Source organism: Nilaparvata lugens, chromosome 11 (assembly GCF_014356525.2).
Source record: "Nilaparvata lugens isolate BPH chromosome 11, ASM1435652v1, whole genome shotgun sequence".
Lineage (NCBI taxonomy): Eukaryota > Metazoa > Arthropoda > Insecta > Hemiptera > Delphacidae > Nilaparvata > Nilaparvata lugens.
In genome coordinates this window covers 43,581,577-43,606,622 of record NC_052514.1, presented here as the reverse complement: position 1 = coordinate 43,606,622, position 25,046 = coordinate 43,581,577, and the positions used below count along the sequence as shown (strand labels likewise).

Sequence of the window (25,046 nt, the reverse complement as noted above, 5' to 3'; positions counted from 1 at the left end):
TAAACTACAAATAGAGACAGAAATTTACATGGAGAAGGGACTGGATTGATTAATCGAAAATATTGTGTGAAAATACGTAAGAAGAGGAATTTATTTATTTATCTATTGATAGATACAATATAATTCTCAACCATGAATTACTGGGAAAGGAACAACTGGCTTAAAGCCCAAAACTGTTCCATTATCAAATTCAGATAGAAATTTTCCAAAAACGGTTATGTTTCCACTCTTCATGATTTTTGTACAATTTTGAGTCCAAAATATATAAAAACTTGGAATTGAAAATAGGTTATGTTTCCACTCTTCATGATTTTTGTCCAATTCTAAGTCAAAATATATATAAACTTTAAATTGAAGAGAGAATATTAAATTCAGAGCTTGAGGAGAAGAGAGAGAATGAGAGGGAGATGAGAAAATGTAGAAGGAGAAGAAAGAAGCAAAAGAGCAAAGTAGTAAATAGAATGGGGAAAGAAATATCGGGAAAAGTAAGAGAGAATACATAAGGAGAAATAATGAAGGAGACAAGAGAGGAGAGGAAGAAAGTGTTGAATAAACGAGATAAATTGGAAGAGTAGAAGCATAAATATAACTGGTGAAGAGAGTGGGAATGATTAAAGGAGTATTAGGAGTAGTAAAAGAGAATACATAAGGAGACGAGAGAGGAGAAGAGAAAAAGTGTGTTATAAGTAGAGGTGATGAACAGTTTAGACTAGAAAAAGAGTGAGTGAGAAAAAAGAGGAAAAATGTAAAGAAGAAAAAGGAAAAAATATATGATGACTCAAGAATAGTTTGAAAGAAATACTGTGATGATGAAGGAATATATGAAGGAAAAAATGAATTGCAAAGTGACCTACTTACTAACTCAACAGGAAATTAAATTCTCAAAAACTACCATTCGATTATTTATTATTTATTGAACCACTATTATATAACTAGGAGACAATTCACTTACAAGCAAGCTCCATTTTGAAATAGCGGTCAAACAGGTTGCAAAAAACGTAACGTTGGTACTTTTGAGCCTGTGGTACATTCCCAAAAAAGGTTTGACACTTTAGAATGAATTATGCTGTAGTTGTGAAGTGGTCGATTTAAGGAATTAGTTCAATAGAGTTGTTGAATTTTGAAGCAACATTCCAGTTCAAGCAATCCAATCAACAATAATCTAAGATTGCTTCCATTCATTAAAAATAGAAGTCTACCGTGATTTTCCCTTACGATTCGTTTATTATTTATTAATACAATAATTACAAATCATATTGAAGATATGACTGGGAGAGAGCAACAGACTTGATACAGCCCAAAACTGCTCTTTTTCCAAATCTTATAAACAGTATAACATTTCCAAAAGATAAGTTTCAGTTTCACTTTCAAAAGTCGGAATTAGGCTTTTGAACAGAACTTTCTATGAGAAATGGCTATTGTACAATCCTCTAATGACGTAGTTCCGCCTACTAAAATATAGAATAACTGACTGTATAGATGAAATTGTTATCCCCTTATTGGAGAACCAATTCTTCTATTGTTCATTATTTAGTGACAGGGGAGACATTTTGGGAATGGAACTGAGAGAACCAATGAGTCATACACACCTCAAAGCTCCGCCTACTTTCCTCTGATTGGCCAGTTTAGAATGATTGTTCCAGAATTCGGCCAGTAGGTGGCAACAGCAACTGGCTTGTTATTCAGTTTTTCAGTGGAAAGAGAGAGATTGTTATTTGTAAAAGTAAACGTGAATTTCGATGAAGTTTAAAACAAATAAGAAGGAAATATACTATATGTTGTAAGGATAGCTCACGTTTGTCAGCCATTTATGAGGATCATTAATGCTGAGAAGATAGCCTCTCGAAGAGATACTTAAAATCTATGAAATAAAAATTCCTTTTCCGATTTAACGATTAATTTTCGGATACAATTTCGATCAAGACATCCACACCCTGGCGGAAATTTGTATTAACAAATGAATCAGTATTTTGAAAATGGAATTTTTATTTCATAGATTTCAAGTATCTCTATGAAAGGCTATCTTCTCAGCTCGAAGATTCCTCATATATAACCCACAAACGATGAGTTATTCCTTACAATGTGAACAAGTAAATCAAGAAAAGGGGGTAAAATTATTGATAACAAGAATATTGGACGGAGAGAAAAAGTTGAAAGGTAAATAAAGGGTCTACTGAGTGAAAAAAAATCAACTTAACAATGAGAATTATAGTATGAAGTGGAAAGAAATGAAAATAAAAATGAACTTAATTTTGCGTTATTAATTCAACAATTGAATACAAAATAAGGATTATATTGGTGGAAATCGTATATAGACTCTGCCAGTTTGAATTTCTCTCAAGTCAAGTATACATTATTTCATGATAAAGGGGTGAGGGTTGCACAATACAATAAATTAATTATAGTGATCAGCTTCTTCCCGTGAAAATGAAAACATTTTGTTGGAAATTTCTAAAAAGATCGATAAACTTCTTTTAAGCTCATCAAAAAACCTAATAGATACTGAATCTTTGCTGGTTAAAGTCTTTCAGCTTAGAAGGGGGTGGAGAGACGTCTTTGAGAACAAATAAAGCATAATGGCCCTTGAAATTTACCCACTGATGAGTGAGGTTAAAATATTGAACAATACAATAATTGTTCCAATAATACAATAGTACCCATGTTTGAGTATTCATCAACAATCAGTCATCATTCTAAAAAATTGAAATATTATTCATTATAATTAAACGAAAGTCGATAATCATTAATTCATTAGCATTTGAATGAATGCAATATCTCGCCAATTGAAATATTGTTGGAGAAATAAGTATTTGGTTGCACAGAATGAGCGAAGAGGTTGCAAATATGAAAGAAACTCTTAACACATTGAAAAACAAAAATGGAGATTGTAAACCTATTCTAAGACATGTCAATACTGGAAGATATGGTGGGCTCATTATTGGAAGAGACTCTCCGATGATAAATATCAAAAGGAATGGAGGAGATCACTTGAAAGAAGATGATACTATAGCAGACAAATTAAGCTCAACGGGGGAGATGAATGAAATAATTCAAAATGCTCCTAAAGGTGCGTACAGATATACGCGCCGCGAACATGAGCAATTCACTTTTAATCAGCTGACTATATTTGTATTTTTACAGAAACGGTATAAGATATAGATATAAAAAGCTTGGCATCAGCTGATTGAAAGTGAATTGCTCATGTTCGCGGCGCGTAAATCTGTACGCACCTTAATTTATACACTGCAAAACGTCTCAACCATGAAAAGAATTAAAAGAAATATGATTCATATGATGAGAAAAATATGGAGAATAAAAACAATACTCATGGAAAAGTTTGGAAAGGCATTTGAAAAGAGTAGTAAACGAGTAATGTTTTCAATAGCGGATAGCAACTATCATAGTATTATTAATCTGAGAAATAGAAAAACAGCAAGATGTGGAGATGCTTCAAGTATGGGAATATTGAATAACTAGTGTTACAGCAAATAGGAATATTTTTCCTTCGATAAAAACTGTTTGAACATTTTTTCCAATTCCTATAAAAACTCATCAATAAATTATTCCTATAAATATTGCAATAACATACCTATGAATTATTCTTATCAATACTTGAATACCTATCAGATTGAGTGGAGAGGATCTAGTTGAAAAATATGTATGGTCGAACATACATTGAAAATAAAAAATCTCCAAAGAGAGAAAAAAAATTGAAAAGGTTCCAAGTTTGAAAACAGTTATGAAGTAGTGTTATCCACTCAGAATAGGTAAGGAATGGTCAAAATATGGTGTATGGAATAGAAAATAGAAGAAAATATAACTGAAGTTGTATAAAAACACTTCATTCACATGGGCTACTCTTTAAATTGATAAAAACAATATAAAAAATCTTGAAGCACCCTTCATTAAAAAAAAAACTTCAAAATAGTTCAACTATTTAAACTGTTGAACTATTTTAAAGTTTTAAAGGGTGCTTCAAGATTTTTTATACTGAAGTTGTAGGTTGCTTTTGAAAAATTAACTAGATGTGAGAGGGAACAGGCTATAGCCTAATCCTTGTTTGAAGAAGAAGAAGATTGATTGATTGATTTTTCATTTTGTGCTAGGTCTAGACAGACCCATTGTACAGCAGAAATGACATACTAGAAAAAAGAATATGTTGAAGTAAAAATCAAATAATGTTACTTACAGCGACTTTCATGTTGATAAGATGTGTGTGTGTGTGTGTTGGTATCACAAGATTAAACTTCACCTGAGATGGTTGAAGGGAATCTGATGTTTGCTGAACGGGTAGTCACCACTTTTATAGTGGATGCCACAGGATGGCTGGTTACAAGTTGCAAGTTGAAAGTGACAAGTTGAAAGTTGCAAGCTGCAAGGAAAGGGCATGGAGAGGGAGATGCACAACACGTGGTGATGGAGAAGAAAGAGAAGAAGAATGAAAGGACAGAGGAGGAGGAGGATAAGGAGAAGGTAGAAGGAAGAGTAGGAGGAGGAGTGAATGAGGAGGTGTAGAAGGAGGAGCGGAGGAGACTGCTTAGCTGTGTTGCAAGTTGCAAGGGAAAGAAATGAAGGGGGAGATGAACAACACATGGTGAAGAGAAAGAAAAAGATGATGAAGAAAAGGTGATGGAGGAGGAGGAGGTATAGAAGGACCTGGAGAGGTTACCAAGCATGTGAAGGCTACTGGTCTTCATTCTGGGAGGAGTCTGATAATGCGAGGGGAAGTTGGAGAAAGAATAATTACATCTTTTTTCATCTGTGTTTATATCATATTATAATATCGGGACACCGAGCTTCGCTCGTTATTTTTATCTATTGACTAGCCGTCAGGCTCGCTTCGCTCGCCATATCCATCTAGCCAGGGGGCTCCGCCCCCTGGACCCCCGACTGGATTGTCCAAGAATGAGATTAGCAGGCTTGCTTCGCTCGCCTGCATTTTTATCATGTTAGGACAATCCAGTCGGGGGTCCAGACTAAACGTCTGGCTAAACGGATATGGCGAGCGAAGCGAGCCTGACGGCTAGTAATATAATATTCCCAGGATTGAAGTAGCAGTGCCCAATCAATTTTTCCGCGATAAATGCATTTAAATCTTCAACTTGGTGCCAGCCTAACAAAGTCTACTCAACTTAATGCCAACCTGACAAAATTATTGATTTAGTTGCCAGTTAACAACTGTTTCGAAGAGGTACTCTATCTAGATTATAGTTCTATAGCAACATATGATATGGAAATTTCAATTATAATTAAGAGATTGGGAGAAGAAGAATATACATGCTAAAAGACGAACTTTAAACCCTTAAGAACAACCCTTAGAGTTAAAATATTGCCAAAAGATTTCTTAGTGCGCCTCTAAAGGGTCAACTGAACATACCCACCAAATTTGAACGTTTTTGGTCCGGGTAGATTTTTAGTTATGCGAGTGAGTGAGTGAGTGAGTGAGTCAGTCAGTCAGTGAGTGAGTGCCATTTCGCTTTTATATATATAGATAAACAGAACACAATTCGCTAAAATGATCGTGTTTATATTTCAAAGCTGGCTATACGTCATCTTATAAATTTCGGGGATGCGATATTTTGATTTTTCACATAACCACTTTTTTACTATCCACAGCTCTTTCAGCCAAGGATGAATAAATTATCCTTATCTCTTTTCTGTATAGGGCTACTTGTAATATGAATATAAAGAAAATAAAAATCACAGTACCCTTTTTTTGAAATATTTTATCACTACATGTTTCGGACATTTATGCCATTTTCAAGTGATATGAAGTCACTTGAGAATGAAGTCACTTGAAAATGAAGTCACTTCATATCTCTTGAAAATGGCATAAATGTCCGAGACATGTAGTGATAAAATATTTCAAGAAAGGGTACTGAGATTTTTATTTTCTCTATATTGATGAATTATCCTTTGAATGTCGTTTAGCGAGTTTTCTCAAGGATGAGACCTATCTTTAGTAGTACTGTATCTATAATAGTTTAATATCGAGGACCGAGCTTCGCTCTGGAGTACATAAGCATAAAAAATGTATTATGAAAGAAGATTATAATAACATTCATACAGAAATGTTCTATCTAATCACAGTAAATTCACATTAATTCCCCAAAGGAATGCAAAAATGTCCCTAACAAAGGCCCAGTTGCACAAAAGCCGGTTAAATTTTAATCCTGATTAACTTCACGTGAAACAAATCATAGAAGACCATTTCAAAAAGATGGATCTATTGGAATTAATCAGGGTTAGAAATAGCCCGGCTTTTTTTCAACCGGCACTAAGTACCTGATTGAATGATTACAAAAGTTCAACAGCTGAGTCATAATTTTGACACAGTCCCACACACATGAACTCGCTCACTCACTTCCATCACCAACAGACGACGAAATAATTATTATCAGCTGTTTTTCCAAGGATGAATAATAATTATCCTTTTAATATCGTTTAGCGAGTTTTCTCAAGGATGAGACCTAGTGCAATCGAATCTTTATATCATAAACCTTCTATGTTCCAAATTTCGTGAAAATCGTTAGAGCCGTTTTCGAGATCCGTTAAACATAAATATCCAGATATAAAAATAGCCAGATATAAAAATAACCAGATATAAAAATTACCAGATATAAAAATAACCATATATATAAATAAAGAAATTGCTCGCTTACTTTAATAGGATAGCCAGATATAAAAATAACGAGATATATAAATACAGAAATTGCTCGCTTAATATAATAGGATTATAATGAAGAAGGATATACTTTGATATGTTGTGAGTAAATATTGTGTGAGTGTGTGTCATTGATTATATTACTAGAAGGTAGCCCGGGCTCCGCAAGGGTCTAAATAAACATTTTAAACAATTGACAAACCGAAAACTTTACCTAATGGAATCTTGAAGAATTTAAATTAGGCCTATAACCATCCTCGGTTGACTGAGAATCTATTTGCAAAATTTGAAGTTTATCAGTCCCGTAGTTCAGACGTGGTGATGCGTCATTCGTGAATTTCCCACCCCATACGTGTATAAGTCGAATATTTTCTTTATTATTATAGATGACCTATTTATCCAACTCCTACCTATTCAAGGACAAGGGCTCTGCGAAAGCTCTTTTGTGAATAGTATATTTTGTTTGTGATAAATGTTCAGGTAAATTTTCATCATCATCCCAGGATTATAAATTTGAATTATGCATGAACTATTATAAGTTTGAAGTTGATTATTAATGTTTTTAAGATACAATATTTAGCCTATTATTTTCATTGAATATGTTAAAAATAGTCACTTTTCAATTATGTTGGTTGTATCTGCTTGGATTGGATCCATATTCCATTTTATTCATTTCTGAAAAAATTCGCCGTGGAGAATGTTTTAAATTTTCCATTGAAATGAATTCAATACAATGCTATGACTAAAATAAGCACTTATGGTTCTAAAATTGTACTAGAATATGAAGTACATGGATCTAGAAAGAGAAATTGGTTTACCTCTCAATTTCTTCGATCCTGTATGCATTCCATTGACATACTTCAATTAAACTACATTCTAAAATCATTGTGTATATTCTTAGTTCTCACTCTGCCTTCTCTATTATTTCAATTACTTACTTGATAATAAATCAAAAGCATTCAATTTTTTCATTTTATAATAATTGCATTCAGTCAGTCCTTTGAAAAGACAAAAAGAAGAAGAAGAAGTAGTAAAAAAAACAAATAGAAGAAGGTAAAAAAAAGTAGATGAAGAAGGAAAAGTTAGAAAAACAAAGATAAAGTAAAAGAAGAAGATAAAGAAAAAGAAGAGGAAGAAGAAGAAGAAGACGACAAAGAAGAAGAGAAAGAGTGAGTGGTACAGAGAAAAAGAAAGAGAAGAAGAAGGAGAAGAAGAAGAAGAAGAAGAAGAAGAAGAAGAAGAAGAAGGAGAAAGAAGTCTATGTTTGGCCAGTAGAACGGGATGTGCGTATAGGTAGGTCGCCAGCGATCAAAAAGTAAAACAGTGTGTGTAGTTTATTGCGTGAGTTAGAACTACCTATCAGCCTCTCTTATTACATAATACTGTCTCACCCTACATTGGACTGCCTATGACTTCACTGTCTCAACACACACACACATACACACACTTGTTTTGTATTCTCACAAATGCAGATTGACTGTGAGCATTCATGTGTAGTCTTTAAGCCTATCAGCACATGATATCAGCATATCAGTTAATCAGCATGTTATTTGGTTTTGGAGAATTTCAAGTAATTTAAATTTGAGATCAACCCTATACTTGGAATCAACGTAAGAGCACCTTTACATATAGTGAAGTCCAGGCTCCACGTTATAATGACAGTGGAGAAAGATAGGTGAACAACGTTGCCGATACTCTGCCATGCCACGGCCTTCTATAGTGGGTAGCTAATACTGGTATATCTCAGTTCGTCAATTCAATCCAACAAATCTCTAATTTTTTTGATGAGTTCGGATAAACTTTATTATGATAATGATTCAATTTATCATCTTATGAGATAATTATTGCAAACTAGCAGGTAACCCGTGCTTCGCAAGGGTCTTTCTGATAACTTTACGTAATGAAATCTAGAAGAATTCGAAATAGGCCTATAAGAATCCTCGGTTGATTAAGAATTTATATGCTGCATTTCAAGTAAATCAGTATGATCACCTTTCAATTAAAAAAAGAAGTTGGAATCAAAATGGCGGGAAAAATTTGGGTGTGACGGAAAACCTGTTTTTATCATTCGAAAAGGATCACCAATCATACATATCTTTAAATTTCCTCTCAAGAGAAATCTTCTGCTGCTTCCATACAAACTGGAAGCATGACAAATAATTGAAAACTTGACAAACTGAAAACTTGATGTGATCAAATATTGAAGAATTTAAAATTGATCTATAACCACCCTCGGTTAAGCAAGAATCTATTTATGCAAAATTTCAAGTTAATCAGTCCAGTAGTTCTGACGTGATAATGCGTCAAACATAATTTCCCTATACTTTACACCTGTATAGGCTACGTATATAATCCAGTTCTTTCCTTTATTATAGTATAGAATATGATACATGGATGGATGGATGATCATTGTTATTTTACTAAAAGATAGAATAAGTTGAATAGTTTCCCTTTCAGAGGGAGTTTTGACAACCCACAAAACTCATTTTTCATTTGAAGATATAACGAAAAGGTGCATATGACCTTATTTTTTTGCTCAGCTTGCGAAAATACCCCTCATTCCAATATTAAAATTTTCGACTGACTGTACAGTGAGTCAGTCATTCTATCAGGGCTCGAATAATTTTGAAATTTTAATTGAATAAAAATGGAAGAATATAATTTCTTTATTTTAATAACAACACCTTCATTCAAAAACATATTAACTGCATGCGTTTTCATATTGCCGATACAGCATTGATGAAACTGTAGACGTTTATTTAGCACATTGTCTCAAAAATTGTTCTAGCTGAAAAATCAATAATCCATGCCACATGTAGGCCTAAACATTGCATCAGGAAAACGAAGTTTCAAAACTATGTTTTTCTGGTAGAAAGCAATATAGAAACAGATGTTCCTTTTTCAATTTCGACCATATCGAATGTATCATTAATGAAATTTAAAAATTAATTCTGAAAAATCTAGAAGTAAAATTGAAATTTGGGCTTCCAGGTGAACGAGATTGATATTCTTAGAATCTATGTGCAAAATTTGTAGATCTAAATCATTCCCGTTTTTCCGATATGCAATCCACAAGTTGACATGTTTTGATGCGAACAAACGAACACATGAACAAACGAACAAACACAACCCTACTCTCTCCTATTATATAGATTGGTTAATATGAGCAATATAATAATTATTATTGACTGGTGCAAAATACATAATTTATTACAAACTCCTACTGAATGCAGTCAATCGAACTGAACGATTCATATTTTCAGCCGTTTGGAAAGTGATCGAGAATGTCTAAAACGTCCTCATAATGGAACCAGCGTTGTCATTGGCCGGAATGATTGTGAAGCGCTCTGATTGGTCGAGAGCAAGCCCTGCCACATTTGCCAGCTTATTATTGGTTAATAGCTACAATATACGTACTTCACACCAGAGAATTCTAAAATGATGATTTTCGGTTTGATTGATTAAATATGTTGATTGGATTGTCTGAAAGACTTTGAAATATTATTCTGATTGGTTGCGAGTCAATAATCTCATATTTACCAGCTTTGGTTAGTAGCTTCAACCAATTGAAGTAGATTCATTGGTTGGTGGATGAATCAGGAATTTCCTACATCTGAGACTACTATCACATACAACCAATCTATATAACATATTGGTTTCACCAACCAAGGAATATTGAGTCACTGGTTATCATATTGCAATAAATTCAATCCATGAAATGTTCTGAATTGCGCCCATTTTTCAAAATATCTCAATAATCATCGAAGTTATGAAAGTGGAACCAGTTGTATTTGACTCCAAATAAAATTCTACGTGAGATTTGGAAAATTTAGATAATATCGATGTCACCAAAAAATTGTTTTGTCAATGCTAATAGAATTATTCTACAGAATGTACTGAATTGTACATTTGTTCTGAAATATCTCAATAACTATTGAATATAATTATGAACTTGGGACCGGTTGCATTGCACTAAAAATTTAGATTTACATTTATTTATTTTATATCATATTGGTGCCATCAGAAATTTATCCAGTCAATGGTTGTATCTGTGCTTGTATTCCGACGATCTACGATAAGATTCCTGCCATTATCTTCTCACATATGAAGTGAATCCAATCATAAATGAGAATTAAACTATGGACATGAATTTATGAGAAAGAATTATGAATAAGAATGAGAATTCCATACAATTAACCAGTAGCCTTAAACCTTATGTGTGTATCATCATATGTAAAAATACAAATATAATCTAAAAATCGGTCAAGTCATTTTTGAGAAAATCGTGGTTTTTTAGTAATTATCTGCTATTTTTCTCAATAATATCACGGAGCTTCTGCAATTTTCCCAGAAATGAGACTCATGTCAGTTGATAGGGCTCATGAATATTCATTAATATCCATGGTATAAATTTAATGAAAATTGTTAGAGCAGTTTTCGAGAAAACCGTGAAAAACATGGTTTTTTTAGTGACTATCCGCCATTTTCTCAAGAATATTACGGAGCTCCTGCAATTTCCCAAGAAATGAGACTCATGTCAGTTGATAGGGCTCGTAAATAGCTATCCATGGTATAAATTTGAAGAAAATCGTTAGAGTCGTTTTCGAGAAAACCGTGAAAAACATGGTTTTTTAGTAATTATCCGCCATTTTTTCCGCCATCTTGATTTGAATTTTATTTAACTTCTTATTGTCGGATCCTCATGGTATAAGGACCTTAAGTTTCAAATTTCAAGTCAATCGGTTGATTAGGAATGGAGTTATCGTGTTCACACATACACACATACAGACCAACACCCAAAAATCAGGTTTTTGGACTCAGGGGACCTTGAAACGTATAGAAAACTTGAAATTAGAGTACCTTAATTTTTTTGGGAAAGCAATACTTTCCTTACCTATGGTAAGCCCTTTGCCCTTTCATAGGGCAAGGAAAGTAAAAAAACTATTTAACAGCACCCCTACCCTTTATTATCGTTAAACACAACAATATAATTATTATTACGGTAGAAAATCTATTTGATGATGTTGCAGTGTGATAACAATATTTAATTTCTCTTTCTTCTCATAGTATTTATATGATAAGATATACTACTATATCGGCATCTGATTCATCAATTTGAGCCCATCTAAAAAATTAATATCATTTTATAACATGAGTACAACCCAGACAACATATTAACATACATTAGATTTTACATGGAAGAGCACTTACTACATGTCAAATGTTCACTTAATGTTTTGTCGATTGACATTTCAAAAATAACTCATTCTCCAACGTAAACAAACATAAAATGGAAATGTCGACAACGTGTACAGAGGATGAATGGGATACGTCACTAACTGTTATGGCACTAATGTATTCAAACTTATTCGCGACGTAAGTGGATGTCAGGAATATTTCAATCAAAACGTAACTTACCTTACCCAACGCGACCTGACCTTTTTATCGATTTCATCGACATACTTAGTTGCAAAATTTGAAAATTCAAGTCTGATGACACTGATTTAGTGGAAGAAAATATGCGATCCGTTACTGATAAGGATTGTAAAAATTGTTGGCCCCATATCAAAAATTTAGAAGTCGTGTAATAAGATGGGAGAAGAGAACTTTAAGGTTATCTTAGCTACAAGCCAGCCTGTGTCTTGCTATGCAATAAATTGCTGATACTGTATCATATGTGTTGATACTGTATCTTATTGTGTTGATACTGTATCATATGTGTAATGGTGAATGTCATGAGTAAGAAAGTTATGAAGTTAGCTCTTCCTCCATTATAGATAGACCCACATAATGTCTTGAATGTTTTTTTTCAGTTCACAAAAAACACAAAAACAACAAATAAAAAGAACAAATCTGGTGTTGTGCACTCACACAACTTTCCTTGCCGTTATGAAAATTTATCAACTGACGCTAGTCAGTTGAACTGATTCCTGCGCATCTCAAGTCTACTTTTCTAAGATCTGAGCCAGCTGGTGACAGGACAATAGCGCTGCAGACACACGAAGTCTGCTATCTTTTTATAGTGAATGATTTAATAGAATCAACAGTTGTCAACAGTTAGCAATTCAAATAATCACATTTTCTCGAATTTCGAGCTTATTTTCAATTTTAGGTGAAAATGTAATTGAACATTAATTGTAGAGATTCTCATGCTCAATCTTTTCCACTCGAAATTTTTTGTTTAAATTGTATCTGAAGCCTGATACTTGAGAATCTAAAAGGTATCGAACTTTGCATAGATAGCTCCTGAAATTTTTACAGATCTAGGACTTTTGGCAGTTGATAGAGCTTATCAATGACTTCTTTAGGTATGAATTTGATCAAAATCGTTGGAGCCGTTTTCGAGAAAATCGCGAAGAACCTTGTTTTTGACAACATTTTCGCCATTTTAGCCGCCATCTTGAAATGCATTAGATCGAAAATGTTCGTGTCGGATCCTTATAGTGTAAGGAGCTTGAGTTCCAAATTTCAAGTCATTCCGTTAATTGGGAGATGAGATATCGTGTACACAGACGCACATACACTCATACACACACACACACATACACACCAATACCCAAAAAACACTTTTTTGCACTCAGGGGACCTTGAAACGTATAGAAATTCAGAAATGTGGGTACCTTAATTTTTCTCGGAAAGCAATACTTTCCTTACCTATGGTAAAAGGGCAAGGAAAGTAAAAACTATATGGATCTCATTGGAAATTCCGTCTTCTTCCCAACTATATCCTTGGATTCAGATTTTGATTGATAGTTCTCCAGTTAATGACGTTTTTCAAAGATTAAAAATTGAAGATCTGGAAAACTAAGGTTGATATAAAAAAATTTTACTGGACATTTTTTGTTTTATGTAGAATCAAGGGTCTTCGGCAGTAGTTACCACTCTTCGTGGTAGTTAGATCCAGTACCTACTCGTAATTATTAGAAACGAGTTGAAATAAAAAGATACCATTAAACTTTGAGGAAGAAGTAATTAAAAAGATTAATTACTGCATCTGAAAACCCAGTAGCAGATCGTAATTAAGTCATGGAATAAAAACTGTAATGGCGGTAATAAACTGACTATCAAGGGTGATAAGCATGTCAACCTTTACAACTTTTCATTGACATCTCTGAATCAACACAGTTGTTGACAAACTTCTCTCAATCTCACCTGTCATTGGATCTCCCATGCGTGACCTTGACAGAACGATTCCTTCATTGAAGACAAATTCGCCGTTTAATTCTCACGAGAAAAAGCAGGTCAAGATGAACGTTTACAAAATAAGCTGTCCGATAAAACAGGGTCAAACAAAAGAGGAATTGGTCGAGAGATGAGAGGCGAGGATTGATGAAACCGGGAAAGATCACAAGAAAGTTGAAAGTTTACAAAATAAGTCGATAGATGAAAAGATGAACAGATACACAGAAAGGAAGAGAATTGAGAGGAATTGGAGAAAAGATTGAGACTTCAGATACTGTTTCTGTTGAGATGATATGATTTGTTGATTATATGATGTTGATTTGATATCTTTCCATAATTTTTCATAGTTTTTCATAGTTGAGAGTGATATTGTATGTATCAATCTATATATATAAAAGCGAAATGGCACTCACTCACTCACTCACTCACTCACTCGCATAACTAAAAATCTACCGGACCAAAAACGTTCAAATTTGGTAGGTATGTTCAGTTGGCCCTTTAGAGGCGCACTAAGAAATCTTTTGGCGATATTTCAACTCTAAGGGTGGTTTTCAGGGTTAAAGTTCGTCTTTTAGCATGTATATTCTTCTTTCCAATCTCTTAATTATAATTGAAATTTCCATATCATATGTTACTATAGAACTATAATCTAGATAGAATACCTCTTCGAAACAGTTGTAACTGGCAACTAAATTAATAATTTTGTCAGGTTGGCATTAAGTTGAGTTGAGTTGACTTTGTTAGGTTGGCACCAAGTTGAAGATTAAATGAATTTATCGCGGAAAATTGATTGGGCACTGCTACTTCAATCCTGGGAATATTATTACTAGCCGTCAGGTTCGCTTCGCTCGCTATATCCGTTGGCCAGACGTTTCTGGACCCCCGACTGATATGTCCTAACATATGATAAAAAATGCTCAAATGAAAAATGCAGGCGAGCGAAGCGAGCCGGCTGAACTCATTCTTGGACGATCCAGTCGGGGGTCCAGGGGGCGGAGCCCCCTGGCTAGACGGATATGGCGAGCGAAGCGAGCCTGACGGCTAGTGTATGTATAATGAAAACACAGGGATGTTGTCAAGCATATCACCATAGAGAAACAATATCTTGAGCTATTGAGCTATATCAAGCTATTGTTTCTCTATGATATCACTTATTCAAGATGACACCATTGGTGTCGAAATATGTTTGTTATTTTACAATAAATATGTGATATTTTTGACAACATCCCAGTTTTTTCATCAAAAGATTGAGAATTAGGAAGCAACGTTTGGTGGTGTACGAGAAGTATCAAAATACAATGGCTGATGAACAGAGACACAGAGGGAGATTGATCGAGATTTTTGAAAGCGAAAATTGGTGAAACTAGACAAGTTCGTGAAGCTGCTGTCAAAGTGAAATTTCGATTAAGACGATCTCAAAAAAGGTTTAAAGGGATGATATTATGTGGAATATTGTAAATCTATGATCAGGTGAATCATGAAAAGATAACTTTGATGGAGAGAATGCTGGAAGAAACAAGAGAATACTATGGAATAGGCTTTTTAATGGAAAATGGATTTTTATTTTTAAGAATATTTTTATTCTATTTATTGATTAGATTTTTCAATATATATTTTTAGACTTTTCAATGGAATTCTTAATGAGTATGGGAAGATAATATTGATGAAGCAAAACGTTGATGCAGAATGTGAATACTGTTGTTTGGAGACGTTGGAGGAGAAGTAATTTCGATAGAAAGAAATGAAAAGTAGAGCAAAGGAGAATAATTTTGATTGATTGATTGATTGAGTACTTTATTTATGTAGATTACAATATATACTGGCTTATACACTTATATACAATAGCTTACAATACAGCAAAATCATAGATGAATTTACATAATATAGACTAAGAAAATAACTATTGAACTGTATATGATATGAAAAAGCAATTTGTAATATTATAATAACTATAGATAATAATCATATTGTTATGCATCTACATAAATTGGCGGAGCTTTGGACATATCAATGTCCATTCTTTGGGAAGAATAGGAGAGTAGATAGGAGAGTATAGATAATAGACTTTGATAGGAGAGTATTGTGTAGAGCGAGAGAAGTTGATTGTAGTTGAAGAGGTAACCATAATATAATAATACATTATTCTATAATATACATTATGTATTATAGCAAGTAAGCAATGGATAAGAATTTCGATGAATAATACTATCAACTAAATAATATTTTGTAATAATAATAATGATTATAACATATTATGTTAATAAATCATTGATAATTCAATAGATTATTCACATTGAATATTTCAAGATCATCTTTCTCTACCGCTATTTATTTCCACGGATGGGGAGAATATCCGTGAATGGAGCCAATTGGCCAATTGCAAGTGACTTAGTTTTTTAAGCCACACCCTTCTAGAAATCTATAAACTCCGCTATTTATAGCCAGTGATACACACATTCAAAAACAGTCCAATTCTCAACTGGAAAATAATAAGATAAGTCAGTTACACACACATCGACTTTTAGACGTACGATTTTTTGCCGTCCTTATAAATTCTATTAGATTGAACAGATTATGTTTGTCAAGTTCCGTTAGGAATTTTCTGATAGGAATCATAAGGATGAAAAAAATCGTACGTCCAAAAATCGGTGTGTGTAACTGGCTTATCTTGTTATTGGCCAGGATTGGACTGTTCTTGAATTGTGCCAATAGATAGCGACAGTTGCTCGGTTCTTACCATGCTATTCAATGAATAGAGAAAGAAATACGTGTATATGGAGAAGTTATTCAAGGGAAAATAAATTTTCCTACAGATACCCTGAAAAGTGACCATTTGTGCACTGATTGCAGGCTGCAAAGAATCACTTTTCCGCACTAGTGCGCAAAGTGAGTACTTTGCGTACTCCAGATTTGCAGCATGACAACGCAAAATAGTTAGTAGGTTATATGGAGCACTAGTGAAGCAAAATCAAAATTAAGTTGGTAACAGTGACTGCTGTGGCTGCTATAGTGAGCAGAGGTGCAACGAAGCACAACGCGCTAATTATTCATTATATATTATAATGGAGGACAGCGACAGCACAGTGCCACCACAGCACACACCACACAGCTGCCCCCCGCCATTCAAACACTACTACATTATTCAGGCAATTTTACCCATAATTACCCACTTTTCATATTCAATGGTACTGTAGGAAAAATTTAATGTGAAATACGTGCGCAAAGTTCGTTTGCTGCACTCAAAAAACCATTCCGCCCTCGCCTACGGCTCGGGCGTAAACGTTTCTTTCGATGCAGCAAACTGTCACTTTGCGCACTAGTTGCACAAATAACTATTTCATGAAAAAGTAAAGTGTGAAGAAGGAAAAGTTCATGAGGTTGCTAGTATGTGAACAAGTATAGCAGGGAGAAAATAATGCATTATTATACAGCAATTTATTATATTATGCAGTGATACAACATTTAATTAGAATTTTCGTTTAATAATATGTCTAATTATAATTCTTATGAATAAAATATTGAGGCAAACAAGAAAAGTTAATGGAGAGTGCAGTCCTGGTAGAGAACTTTAAAAACAAGAGAAAAATGATATTGATGAAGAGAATATAGTGTGAATCAAACCATTCTGAAAGTGGAATTTGGGAAAAATAAACAGAGAATATGAATTGTCAAAGCGAATATATTGTGTGAAGCAAGATCAAGAAAATATGAATCGATGAAGAGATTATAGATTTTTCAAGAGAGAACCGATTGGTAAAGAGAACAAGTAGTTGAAACAAGAAAATGTTGATAGAAAACTTATTTTGCGAAATGATATAAGTGAAGTGACTGGAGGAGTGTCACCGGAAATTTGAACACAAGTTGTTGAACTGGTAAAGCTGTTTCATAAAATACGAGCTCGTTTATGTTTAGCAGATACTTGACTTGAATTCAGATTTGGTCTCCTTATTTTAATACTCTGTCTGTATCTTTTCTATACGCATATTTCTCTCTATATATTTTATCTTTTCCCATTACCAATCGCATGGATTGGATGAGTAACATAATAGACGTAAATAGATCTGTGGTAACCTGCTCTTAGTCTAGAGTCTGCAGTTTGAAGGCTGCCTGATTTTAACTTCACCAACTACTTAAATGAGATTCAACATTTCAATTCCCGGTTGTATGGTAACCATCACTTGAAACTGTAGAAACAATAGTTCTCATCTCCTCACCTCTTATATCTCACTCACTACAAAATTTCGTCGGCTATTCTTACTTTCATTGCCTCATTAGGTAAGGAAAGTATTGCTTTCCGAAAAAAATAAGGTACCCCAATTTCTAAATTTCTATACGTTTCAAGGTCCCCTGAGTCCAAAAAAGTGGTTTTTGGGTATTGGTCTGTATGTGTGTGTGTGTGTATGAGTGTATGTGTGTCTGTGTACACGATATCTCATCTCCCAATTAACGGAATGACTTGAAATTTGGAACTTAAGGTCCTTATACTATAAGAATCCGACACGAACAATTTCGATCAAATGCAATTCAAGATATCGAAGTCCTTTCTAGATAAAATACCGTTGGCTGACTATCGGCATAGAGAAAATATAGAATAATAATAAATCACATGGTATAGGGCGTATATGCTACAAATTTCAATGTTAACTCAAGCTGATAATCCTAGTAGGTAGTTATTTTTTCGTGAAGCTATGTGACGATGATAGTCTCTCATACTGCGCCGTTCATGCAGTCTTAAAACCGGCCAAAACAGTAAAATAGTAGACAGTAATCGACAGTAATCGGCTTCAGTTAACAAAGTGTGGGCTTGAAATTTGGAACACAAACGCCCTATACCATGGGATATCTCCTTATGCTATCTTTTCCCCATAGCTTATGCTATCGGCTATCAGCCCTTTCTAGCTAAAATACGGTTGGCTGATAAGTTTGAAGGGACGGATTCAAGGATCCTAACCTAACCTAACCTAACCTAACCGAACCTAACCTAACCTAACCTAACCTAACCTAACCTAACCTAACCTAACCTAACCTAACCTAACCTAACCTAACCCAACCTAACCTAACCTAACCTAACCTAACCCAACCTAACCTAACCTAACCTAACCTAACCTAACCTAACCTAACCTACTCACACGTCAGCCGAAGCTCATTGTGTTTTATCAGGGGTGTCCATCCCCCCAATGGTCCATGTCACAAAATTCTCAAAATTTGGTATCCATTTAGGTAGTACTTAAAAACTGTATATTGAAAAATCCCCCCCATTTTCCGTAGTTTTTTCCAAAAATCCCCCCCCAAAATTCAGCCTCATGTCGCAACTTGCGACATCAAAACATGCTATGGGCACCCCTGGGTTTTATTGCTTATTGTGTGTGGCTGATGAGTTAGTGGGAGATGATTTGCCTGTTATGAACTGTATCATTTGAATTTGTATCGATTTGATACTGTATCTTCAATATCATCATCCATTTTAAATAGGCTAATTAGGGGCTGGTGAGTTACTTTGATTATTTGATGATTGAACTGTATCATTTGAATTTTTATCGATTTGATACTGTATCTTCAATATCATCATCCATTTTAAATAGGCTAATTAGGGGCTGGTGAGTTACTTTGATTATTTGATGATTGAACTGTATCATTTGAATTTTTATCGATTTGGTACTGTATCTTCAATATCATCATCCATTTTAAATAGGCTAATTAGGGGCTGGTGAGTTACTTTGATTATTTGATGATTGAACTGTATCATTTGAATTTTTATCGATTTGATACTGTATCTTCAATATCATCATCCATTTTAAATAGGCTAATTAGGGGCTGGTGAGTTACTTTGATTATTTGATGATTGAACTGTATCATTTGAATTTTTATCGATTTGATACTGTATCTTCAATATCATCATCCATTTTAAATAGGCTAATTAGGGGCTGGTGAGTTACTTTGATTATTGATGATTGAACTGTATCATTTGAATTTATATCGATTGATACTGTATCTTCAATATCATCATCCATTTTAAATAGGCTAATTAGGGGCTGGTGAGTTACTTTGATTATTTGATGATTGAACTGTATCATTTGAATTTGTATCGATTTGATACTGTATCTTCAATATCATCATCCATTTTAAATAGGCTAATTAGGGGCTGGTGAGTTACTTTGATTATTTGATGATTGAACTGTATCATTTGAATTTTTATCGATTTGATACTGTATCATTAACTTCATCATCTATTAACAATCCTGAATTGAAACTACTCGACCTAGTGTTCTTCCTTCTTTGTTTCCTTCTATGTTCTTTTTCTTTTGTCTATTCTTATTCTCATCCCATCTGCCTTCTCAGTCCACTCTGTTTCTTGTGATAATATTCTTTTCCTACAGTTACGTTGAAAAGTGGCTATTGCTGCACTGATTACAGAATGCAAAGAATCACTTTTCCGCTCTAGTGCGGGAAAAATTTTTCTGCACTCCAGATTTGCAACATGGCAACGCAAAATACTTAGTAGGTTATATGGAGCAACAGTGCAGCAAAATCAAAATGAAGTTGGTAACAGTGACTGCTGTGGCTGCTATAGTGAGCAGAGGTGCAACGAAGCACAACGCGCTAATTATTATTCATTATATATTATAACAAAGGACAACGAGGACTTTAGGATTTTAGGATTAAGGTTTTTATCAATAATAAAATTACACAGAAAAACATTTGATGCATTTCAGGCAATTTCATCCATAATTACCCACTTTTCATATTCAATGGTAACTGTAGGAAAAACTTAATGTGAAATACGTGCACAAAGTTCCTCTGCTGCACTCAAGAAACCATTCCGTAAGCGTTTCTTTCGGTGCAGCAAACTGTCACTTTGCGCACTAGTTGCACAAATAACTATTCCTGTCCATATACTCAAACACGACAAGTTTCATTTCCAAAAAGAGATTTATCGGTTGGAAGATCTCCTAACCTGGATTTGCGGAGCTTACGTATTTCCTTTGAAGTTTTAAACACTATTGAGTCTTATCATCAATTGTTTCTCTCTCTCTCTTCATTTTTACATCTTCCATTCACTCACTCTCAACATTCACTCACACACTTCATTTACATCGTTCACAAATTCACTCTCACTCTCTCTCACTCTCGCTCTCTGTTCCTGTTAGAATAATTTACTCTAATTCTTTTCACCTCTCACTTACTCTTTCTCTGTTCCTATCGCTCCTTCACAGTCTCTGTAACTGTTTGTAGAATCCATCTACTATTTTTATCTCTCTCTCTACCACTCACCTATTTTTCTCTGTCTCTATCAATCACTCTCGATTGTTTCTCTCAATTTATCTATTTGTACAAATCACTCTCTCTCTCTCTACCACTCACTCATTTTTTCACTGTTTCGTTTGTTTCTCTCAATTTCTCTCTCCTTTTTGTACAATTCACGCTCTCTCTCTACCATTCACTCATTTTTTCTCTGTTTCGCTTGCTTCTCTCAATTTCTCCCTCCTATTTGTACAATTCACACACCACACACACACACACACACACACACACACTCTATCTCTCTCTCTCTCTCTCTCTCTCTCTCTCTCTCTCTCTCTCTCTCTCTCTCTCTCTCTCTCTCTCTCTCTCTCTCTCTCTCTACCACTCACTCACTCTTTCTTTGTCTCCTGTTTCTATCACTTACTCACTGTATATCTCTTGTTCTCCTCAACTTCCATTTCATGTTTGTATAATTTACTCTCTTTTTCTCTTCCACTCACTTACTCTCTCCTCTCTGTCTATATCATTCACTCACTCACCCTTACTCACTGTTTTCCTGGTTTGTTAAAATTACTCTTTCTCTTTCTACATCTCACTTACCCTTTCTCTTTCTCTATCACTCACTAACTCTCTTCATTTTATCAATAATTTCTCTTTTTTGTTTGTACATCTTTGATATTAGTTTCAGTATCCAACTCCCTCTCTTTCTTTAAACCAATCACTCTTCCCCTTTCTCTACACCACTCACTCATTGTCTCAATCCTCTCTTTCTTCTTCTTTTCCTTCTTCTTCTTCTTCTTCCTCTTTCTTCTTCTTCTTCTTCTTCTTCTTCTTCTTCTTCTTCTTCTTCTTCTTCTTCTTCTTCTTCTTCTTCATCTTCTTCTTGTTCTTCTTCTTCTTGTTCTTCTTCCTGTTCTTCTTCTTGTTCTTCTTCTTCTTCTTGTTCTTGTTCTTCTTCTTCTTCTTCTTCTTCTTCTTCTTCTTCTTCTTCTTCTTCTTCTTCTTCTTCTCTTCTTCTCCTTCTTCTTCTACTTCTACTTCTACTTCTACTTCTACTTCTACTTCTACTTCTACTTCTACTTCTACTTACCTTCTACTTCTACTTCTACTTATACTTCTACTTATACTTCTACTTCTACTTCTACTTATACTTCTACTTATACTTCTACTTCTACTTCTACTTCTACTTCTACTTCTACTTCTACTTCTACTTGTACTTCTACTTCTACTTCTACTTCTACTTCTCTATACCACTCACTCTTCTTCTTCTTGTCTGTCTCTATCACTCACCCAATGTCTCGTTTGTTTTTCGCAATATCTCTCTCTTTCAATCCAAAGCAGAAGCAAGTCGACAGTGAAGTTGCATACGACAATTCTCCAACACTGTAATGGGAACAATGTGACCGATTGACTATTCAGAGCAGAGTTACCTAATGTAGATCGCACAAGATATTCGAGCACCAACAGTTTGTACAGGTAGCAGTTTAATGCAATCGATGCCAAAACACGTTCCTATTACTCATCCATAGTGAATTTCACATTATTAAATCAGTGAAATTGATGATGACAGCTATATAGTGAGGTCCACGTTGTAATGACAGTATCTGTTTAGCATTGGAGCTGCTATTCTTGTCTATCATTCGACAAAGCAAAGAGCGCTATCCTTCTCTAGCTTCGAACCGATGCTATATAATATAATCTTCTTCTTCCTCCTTGCCTTTCTCCCATTATTTGGGGTAGGCTCTCCTTGATCTAAGTCTCCAATTGAAACGATCCTGATGCTATACTAGTAGTTCTGTGAACAGTAGACCTCGCGCAATTATTACGACGTCCTAAACCATAAGCACATCCACACTGAAACACAAACTATTTATTCGATCAGATCATGCTTACACAAGATTTAATTATCATATAACGCTTCCCGGAATTTAGCGCGAGAAAACCAGAAGTCATCTAGCCGCCCATACGAGCTATTATAAGTTCTTTGCATCCAATTAAATAGTGCATAGAAATTGCATTCAATGAGGCATGCAATTTATAGTCTACACAGCTGTTTTTTACCAAGTTACATTGAGATATTGAATTGCATGCGTCATGGCATGCTATTTGTAGTCAACTCGACAGCTGATTTATGATGAATAATTCTATAGTCTGATTTGCACTCTAATATTGACGTATGAAGGAGGCTCCTTTTTCCTTTTTGCCAATCTTGTGGATTCGCAAGAGTCTCTGGACGCTTAACACCTGTAATTCGGATAAAAAATCAGCCGGCAGAGCTGCCTACACCCGTCCAGAATATCCTACAATTCCACAAGAAATAATATTTCCGCCGTACTATGATATAAACTGCCTGAGAATCAGGCGTATAGCCTACCAATATCTCCAGGCAATTCAAACCCGAGCACAGCGATGTAATTTATTTCTTATGAATAACAAGTAAATTCAATATTGATATTCCAATACCTGAAATATTCCTACAGGGAAACCAATATGGTAATTATAGACCGAACTGGCAGGATCTAATTAGAGAAATTACTGAAACTGGTTAACAATTATGCAAATTTATTGATGATTATAATCGTTAAGAATCAAATATAATAATTAATTTAATAATGACAATTGGAATAATAGAGTTTTCAAAATTTGGTAATAAATGTTCTTGATATGAGATAATAATATGAATGTTCTTGGTAATAGTGCAATTAGGATTTTAATAGGGTGTACACGGTATTATAGGAGGATATAGTCCTGCACTCTTTCACAATATTAATTGATAGAAAATTGTAGCTTTCTCAATTCACTGATTGGATAGAATAAGTATTTTCGCTCACCAACTCGATCGTGGGGCCCCAATTCACTTAATAATTTTATTTCACTTGAAGATCTGGCGTGGAATGGCGACATCCAGGATTTAGTTTCACAATTCTTCCTCAGGAATAAGCTTATACAATTGAACTTGCCTTCCAATTTAATTTAAGAGCACAAGACTACCGAGGAGCTACACATTTAACACACTGGATATATTACATTTAACATTTAAACATTAATTTAATAGGACACATTAAACGGGTCCTGATAATTCGATTCTCAGAAGGCGTGTCTCTTCTTCCCAAAAAGCGGAAATCACCTGGTCTTCTTCTGAGAATAAGAACCACGTGATTTGGGCAAGAACCAATCCTGTGCCAATAAGGAAAAGTCCACCATGGGAATTTTTCCACGCGTTTTAATATTTAATTAGACACAGAGGTTCGAAAAACACAGAAAATGACAAAATTACGTTAACGGGAAGACTATAAAATTAAAGCAGATAAACAAGAAATGCAAAATTTCCAAAAACCTTGTATATACGTCGACGCGCAATTTAAAAAGGAACATACCTGTCAAATTTGATGAAAATCTATTTCCGCGTTTCGCCGTAAATGCGCAACATATAAACATATGAACATATAAACATTTAAACATTAAGAGAAATGCCAAACCGTCGACTTGAATCTTGGACCTCACTTCGCTCGGTCAAATATAATATAAAATTGTTAACTTGCAATCCTACTACTTATTCACTTCAATCCCGACTTTTCAGCCATCCAATAAATCGTTTACAAATATTTAGAATAATATTCTAGATATTATTCCAATAAACTGATTCAATAGACTCATTGGACGAGAATGACGAATGGGTTTATCATCTGTTATGAGGATAAAAAGCGAGGGTAGCCTAAAAGTATGAGACATTGTTCATGAATTGATCAATACCATTTTCATGCTGTAAAAGCGATGTGAGTGAATAATCTGGGGGAAGAATTGAAATGAATATTATATAAATTGAACTAGCCGTCAGGCTCGCTTCGCTCGCCATATCCGTCTAGCCAGGGAGCTCCGCCCCCTGGACCCCCGACTGGATCGTCCAAAAATGAGATCAGCGGGCTGGCTTCGCTCGCCTGCATGTAGACCTCAGCTT

At 34.6% G+C, this 25,046-nt stretch overlaps 1 protein-coding gene across 1 annotated transcript in view; it reads right to left on the bottom strand.

Moving 5' to 3' along the window:
* Positions 1 to 4,328, bottom strand: part of LOC111056355 (shematrin-like protein 1) — a 12,364-nt gene extending 8,036 nt beyond the window's left edge. The window contains exon 1 of the mRNA XM_022343717.2: positions 4,190 to 4,328. Coding sequence (XP_022199409.1) covers positions 4,190 to 4,201 — 12 coding nt within the window. The 5' untranslated portion in view covers positions 4,202 to 4,328. The remainder of the gene's footprint in view (positions 1 to 4,189) is intronic.
* Between the last annotated feature and the right edge of the window lie 20,718 nt (positions 4,329 to 25,046).